General features: G+C 28.8%; 1 protein-coding gene across 1 annotated transcript; it reads right to left on the bottom strand.

Annotated features, from left to right (window-relative positions):
* Positions 1-3,035: 3,035 nt before the first annotated feature.
* Positions 3,036-5,471, bottom strand: LOC107490533 (methylecgonone reductase-like). Its single transcript, XM_016111305.3, has 4 exons — positions 5,078-5,471; positions 3,956-4,202; positions 3,489-3,668; positions 3,036-3,391 (listed from the first exon to the last, which is right to left on the bottom strand). Exons 1-4 carry the CDS (start codon positions 5,395-5,397, stop codon positions 3,167-3,169), a joined length of 972 nt encoding a protein of 323 aa, XP_015966791.1. The 5' UTR covers positions 5,398-5,471; the 3' UTR covers positions 3,036-3,166.
* Positions 5,472-7,356: the final 1,885 nt, after the last annotated feature.

Below are 7,356 nucleotides of genomic sequence, written 5' to 3'. Positions count from 1 at the left end.
CTCACACAAATATTGACCTTAAGCTAATAGCCAACTGATAGCATGTGGATCAATCGCCATCCTATCTCGAACGTCGATGGGTTGTTCTATGATCGATGCTGACTATCTGGCAGACCGATTAACCACTAATTAACCTCTTGCTTGATCGGCTATTCTAGAGTGTATGACAAAGTGGGTAACCCACCCCACCTTATCAAGGCCTAACTAAAAATAGGATGGATCGGCCTAATCTATCAACTTAAACCAAACTTAAAATGCTAATTAACCTCAATTTATGGTGAATTGGCAGGACTAAGCCTAGTTTGTGTTACTTTTATTTTTTTACATTAGTAAAATTAATTATAATTAGTCTAATAAAAAAATAATAAAATAAAAATTAGCCAAATTAAAACATAATTTTTCACGATCTTCCTTTAAATTCTGAACGTTAATAGAATTGTGCATTTCATAATATTTGTTCTCGAATTACTGCAATGAATAGTAATAAAAAAGTTTTAGCTTAGTTTTCAAATAATAATCATTTTAAAACAATAACAATATTTATAATAAAACAAAATATTCTGCCCTATAAGCTGGCCCGTTCTGCTCTATCGAAACCTACAGGATTTGGTGGAATTTTTTGGTTTGGTGGCCTTTTTCCTGTGAAAGTCATTGTCTTCTAGTACACGTTTCATTTGAGCTTGAGATTTCCTTGTTCAGCACCTATATAACTACTCTTATTATTACCTCAGGTAAAGAAGGAAAACACGAGTATTGTAGAGTTTGTTTGCGAGATAGAGACCCAAAAACTAAAAGTAAAAAATAGAGACTAAAAAATAAAAATAAAAATAAATATTAATATTGTATTTGGTGTAAAAGTATATAAAACTGAATTATGTTCAATGTCCTATTTGATTAGAGACGAAAAAATTTAAAATTACAAAAATTACCTTAATTTTAAAATACAACTCTAACCTCCAATGCAAATTCAATTTGATTTTTTTCTCATAATGCAACCATAACTCCTTTCTCTTCTCTTCTACCCTTTCTCCTCTTCTTTCTCGTGAAGGAATCTTCTGGTTTTACCCGCCGTCGGTAGCATCCCGAACGACGACGGCGCGTCTCCAATTCTCCATCAGAGAAAGCAGAGAAGGCATGGAAGTATTGGCACCCCTCTGGTCAAAACAAACCTCCACAGCGAATTTCACTTCTTGTTCTTGTTGTTCTCCCAGATTAGGAGCGTTTTTTCTGTAGAATCCAAGGAGTGTCATGTGAGGCATGAGGGTTCTCCTCTCCAGAAGGTACTTCTTGATGAAGAACCTGAGCAGCCCAGCGTACTCCGGTGGCAGCATCATTGACTCGGCGAAAGATTCGGCAAGGAGAGCGACGGTGGTGTCAGTCTCATCAGGGCACATCACGCGGACCCACATGGAGCCAGATTTGAGGTCCTCCGAGTAGACGAAGGATTCCAAGAAGCGGAGGCGGTTGAGCTCGTCGTTGGTGAGGAAACGACCTGTGCGGAAGGGGTCGTCCAGGAACAGAGAGGAGATTGGCGGTAGTGGTGGTGGTGGTGATATTATTGAAGAGTGAGAATGGGAAGGTGGCTAGACCAGCGGCGACGAGGTGCCTGTTTTTGAAGGTGGTGCTTCAGAGGCTGCAGTGATCACCGTGAAGAAGAATGAGAAGATGGAGTCACAAGGATAACAATGAAGCCTAGTGATTTACATTAGGATTAACGTTGGAATTATTGTATTAGAAGGGAGATAATTTAGGTATAAATTATAATTAAAATTTCTGTCTTTGTCTTTAAAATTTTTTGTCTTCAGTGTCCCTATTATTTGGAGGTACTGAAGTACTGAGATTTTGAAGACGGAGATAAATTTAAGTACTAGTCTCTAACTCAACAAACATAATATTGAGTCTCTGTCTCTCAGTCTCAGCAAACAAACACTATCTTAATGAACGCACCCTAATGGATTAACAGGTTTTTTATTTATATAAATTAAATAATTTTATTTATTGAAATAAATAATTTTAAAAGTTATTACGAAAACTCTTATCTTGTTTACATTATAAACGAGATAATTTTTAATGTATCTCGTTTACACTATAAACGAGATATGTGAATTTTTTCAATTTTCATATATCTCATTTACAGTATAAATGAGATATATTAAAAATCATTTCGTTTAGTATAAACCAGATATATGTATTTGTAAATATAAACAATAATTTAAATTGGACGAAACTTTTAAAAATGATACATTTCAAATAATAGAAAAAATAGACGATTTTATATAACAGTGAAGATGGACGGTTTTATAAATAGAATACTATTAACACGTTCATTTCTTTTAACCTTTCAAATAAGTGAAAGTACATAAGTAGTATCATTAAACTGGCCACTATTAATACGGTTATTTTTTTTTTAAACTCACCACGGTTAATACTATTACTTCTTCCACTACTTCTATCTACTAACGATTTTTTATTAGAATTTACACTAAATCAATTTAAATAATACTTTAACTTTTTGACTGAGATATAATTTGTTTGGTATTTGCTGCATACATGCATAAAAATTATATATATTTTAAATTATATATATTAATACTCAAGAAAGTACATAAATAAATTAAACATTTTGTCCGTTAAAAATTATATCTCAATTAAAAATTTAATAAACAAATTATATCTCAGTTAAAAATTTAAAGTATTATTTAAATTGATTTAGTGTAAATTCTAATAAAAGATTGTATTGATTGAAGTAGTGGAAGAAACATAAGTGTTAATAGTGAGTAGTTAGAAAAAGATAACTGTATAAATAGTGAACAGTCTCGTTTTTATCTCGTTTAAATTGTAAATGAAATGATTTTTAATGTATCTTTATATATAAAAATTGAAAAAATTTACATATCTCATTTATCATGTAAATGAAATACATTAAAAGGTCTCTTATTTACTGAGTAAACAACATAATAGTTGATGACGTATTTTCATAATAATTTTTAAAATTATTTATTTCAAATGAATATTATTTAATTTATATAAATAAAAAATCCGTGGATTAACGGAGTTGAATACGAGTGAAATTATTACATTATTTTTTTTTTGGTGACTATTACATTACATTATTATTTGAATTGAGAGATTATGGTGCTGCGAATTAAGAACTATTAATACTTTTTCACGGATCACCATCCCAGAGTTCTTCCACTGACTTGTATGGACCATTTTCTGATACAAAGGCTTCTCCCTTAAACATCCTACACTGTGGAATCTGGCACATTTTTTCTGATTCTTCTTTGCTTAATTCCCAGTCAAATATTTCAAGGTTTTGTCTCATCCTCTCCTTGTTGAAGCTTCTCACAATGGGAGTTACCCCTTGCTCATGTATCCATCTTAGTGCTATCTGCATGAAAATGATTTTGTTTTTAATCCTCACTATAAAGTAAGTTTATAAATTTATAACCTTAATGGAAAAGTAAAGAAATAAATATATTAAGCACCTGAGGCACACTCTTGTGTCTTGAATTGGCTATGTCCTTAAGGATTGGATTGTCCATAACGGAATTTATACCATAGAATTCTCTGTAAGCTCCTAATGGTGACCATGCACTCACATGGATTCCTTTCTGCTTGCAAAATTCTCTAAGCTTCCCCTGCTGCCATGTTGGGCTCATTTCCACCTAAAACCATTTGGAAGGAAGAATCACTAAAAATATGTACAATCTATATTTCAAAAATATGTACAATCCAATCGTTTTCATTTATAGTATTTATAAATATTTTACCATCTACCTACATCAATTGTGTTTAGTCACAAAAAAAAAAATATCAATTCATTGTGTTTCGGGTTTAATATGTATTAATAATATTATTAGAAGAAAATTCGTAGTTCAATGTAGAAGACATAATTATCAAGTAAAAAAATAAGTAAATAAATAAAATAATCTCAACAAACTTTAATGTATACCTGGTTGACAGCTGGAGGAATAGTTGTGTTTTCTAAGAGGTGTGTGAGTTTTTTAATGCCAAAGTTGCTTACACCAATGGATCTGGCTAAGCCTAATCTTTGACACTCTTCCATGGCTTCCCATGTTCCTTTCATGTCAAAGGGAAGCAAATCCTCCTTTCTTATTTCAAGAACTCCATCAACTTCAGGTTTCAACCTCACTGGCATATGAATCAAGTAGAGATCTACATACTCCAGCCCCAAGTTCCTAAACAGTGTCAAGGAAACATAGTAATTAAACAAACAACATATATGTATGAAAATAAAGAAGATGAATGTGAATGTATAGATAACATAAATAAGGGGATAGAAAATTGAAGAATGTGAATTTAAGATAACATAAATGAAAGGAAAAAGATGTACATTTTTGTCTTTTAAATATAGGGTGTAACAAATTTGTCCCTTTTGAAAAGTATATCAATTTGAGCCCTACACTTACATTAGAACAAATTAATCTTTATAGTGACTTAGAAATAATGTAAACGAAGAGATGGATGAATGAATTAGTTGTTGTAACAACCTATAACTAACTCTAAAATCAACCAATTAATTTAATCATTTCACAATTCTCTAACAAACTCAAACTCTATATCATTTCGTTCTTACTCTTTGACCAATGTATTAAATTGGGAAAGTAAAATTTCACTCTATTCTTTATGATCTATAAATTCAATAGTCAAATTGTTTCTTATATTTTTTAAGAGTAATTAGAAAATATTATATATATTACCATTTATGTATCTTTTTTTATTAGTTTAAGTTTTTGAAATAATTAATTTCATAACATAGTATCAAAGTTTATAATAAAAAAATCTAAAATTTAATCTTTGTTATTCCTAAAAAAAAAACAGTACAAAGAAAAATAAAAGTCTACAAAAAAATTTAAACAAATCTTAAAAAAATTGAAAGAGAGAGTATTATAATCATTTATGTATTTTTTTATCTGACTTAAATTTTTGAAAAAAAAATAATTTTGAGAGAAGAACGTACATACACTATTATATGTCAGAATAAGATGTTTTAGGAGAAAATTATAGTTGTCAAAAAATTCCAAAGGGAGAAAAGTAATATCAATATACTAACTTAAGTGTGGTCTTTAGAGCTGGAAGAACAAGGTCATGGTGAGCATTGTTGCACCATAGCTTGGAAGTGATGAACACTTCGTCGCGGTGGTTTACGATTCCTAGCTCTAAAGCCTTGGCCAAAGCCTGGCCTAGAGGGACCTCGGTTCCATACAAAGCAGCAGTGTCGAAGTGTGTGTATCCAGCTTCAAAGGCATCAACATATGTTGGGGGAAGAGACTCTGTTGCTGGAAGAGGAATCACTGCAGTTCCATACCCTATCGCTGGCATCTTCTCCCCTGAGTTTAGAATCACTTCTGGGATCTTCTTCTTTGCTTCCATGTTCTCTACCGGCTTGTGTTTTGGATTGTGAATTTGTGTGACTAGAATTAATGAAGGAATGAATAAAAGGATCAGGTACCACAAAAATAAATATATAATAATCTATAATTTTGAAAATAAGCAACAATTTTCAACTAATAAAATAGATCATTCAACTATGATTTTGAAAATAAAAAATCAACCATCAGATGAGTCCGATTCAAATAAAAAATTGATTTGACAATAAATTAATTAAAAAATTAAAAAGTTTAATAAAAAAACTAATTAATTAGTCGAACTGATATGATGTTTTAACTGTTAATTAATTTAAAATAATAATTCTTTAAAAAAAAAATATTTTATATTCGGTGTTTCTCATCACATATTATTAAATTCCTCAAAAGATTTTCTTTCCAAAAATAATAAAAAAACGTTTAATTTGGACTAAAACAAAAAAGATAATAGATTAACTATTATATTTTTTTTAAAAGATTATTTACATAAAAAAATAAAAAATAATTCATTTATATTCGTACAATATATAAAATAATTACTATATTATTATTATATTATAGATTAAGATTCATTAATTTAATTTTTTTTATTTTTAATATAAGCATTAGAAATAAATAAAATTTTTATAACTAAATGTAGTGTAACAAAATATATATAATATTAATTAGTTCTTAAAAAATTCTAAAAAAATAGTTTCTTTCATTTCAGTAAAATAACTATTTATTAAAGTAGATAAATTAATTATTTTCTTTTCATATACAGTTTTTTTAAGACATAAAAGTAATTAATTAGGACATTGGTTAAGATAACTAAAGTCACTATTTCATTAAATTTTTAATTTAAAGAAAAATCCTAGTTAATTTTGGTATAGAAATTTTGAATTTGAAAATATTGATAAAAATTATGTTGAATTTTGATTTATTTGATTCTCATTTAAATTAATTACTACACAAGTTAAAGTTCTATTTTGAAGTTATATTCGAGCTTTAATCTGATTTTTAAAGTTTCAATTTACTTAGTTTGATTTTTTTAACTTAGGTATCCGTGACTCATATTAGGGTTTTAAGTGTTTAGTTGAAAAAAAAGGTAAAAAAAATTTCAATTGTCATATCAAATAGTCGCTAGAATGTATAATGTAGCACTCGTTAGTCCATCTTAGCATGTCGTTAACGATTTTGTGAGACAGTGACAAAAATAAGATTAGGAACCAATGTGAGTCATAACTATTAAGTTGGGAGACTAAATTGAGTAAATCGAAATTTTTGAAATTATATTGAAACATAGTTGTTAGAACCGAACCAGTGATCGAATCGGTCAAGCTACTGGTTCACTGGTTTATTGGTTCAACTGTTAAATCACTGGTTGAACCGATAAAACCGGTCTCACGTAAATATAAAATATAAAATAGTTAAAAACTTAAAATTAAAATTAAATTTGAAATACATATCTTCATTAACATTTTATGAAGAATCAAGTCTCAACTTCTAAAAATAACTAATATAAAAAAACCATAAAATTTTAATACTACAATAGTATCTTATTTTGACACAATAAAAAATAATTAATTCACAAAGCCTATCATCTAACTATAATATCAATAGATTTTAACACTAACATCAAAATAAATAACCTTAATCACAATACTAACAATAAAATAGATCAAGTAAATTAATAAATTTTTAGTGAAATTTATATTTATATTAATAATGGTATATAATTAAAATATAATTAATTTTAAAAATAGAAAAAAAATTAAATTAAATTAGATATTTATGTATACCATATAATTAGTATTTGTCAAATATAGTACTTAGAAGTGCAATGGCTAAGTGGCAAGTAGAGGTTGCTTTTGCTCCAAGGTTCTTGGTTCGAGATCTTGTGGAGATATTTTAAAAAAATTTTCAAGCAGACCAGTTCTGTTAGACCGGTTCTTACTGGTTCACACCAATTTTATTTCTTAAACGG

Source organism: Arachis duranensis, chromosome 5, assembly GCF_000817695.3.
Source record: "Arachis duranensis cultivar V14167 chromosome 5, aradu.V14167.gnm2.J7QH, whole genome shotgun sequence".
Taxonomy (NCBI): Eukaryota; Viridiplantae; Streptophyta; class Magnoliopsida; order Fabales; family Fabaceae; genus Arachis; species Arachis duranensis.
This window is presented reverse-complemented; position numbering and strand designations above follow the sequence as displayed.

Excerpts from the sequence above, each read along its gene's own strand:
- LOC107490533 (XM_016111305.3), bottom strand. The coding sequence starts at position 5,397 with ATGGAAGCAAAGAAGAAGATCCCAGAAGTGATTCTAAACTCAGGGGAG. Across the intron at positions 4,203-5,077 it reads GCTCTAAAGACCACACTTAA|GAACTTGGGGCTGGAGTATG; the intron begins GTTAGTATATTG and ends GACACTGTTTAG. Across the intron at positions 3,392-3,488 it reads GACACAAGAGTGTGCCTCAG|ATAGCACTAAGATGGATACA; the intron begins GTGCTTAATATA and ends ATTTTCATGCAG.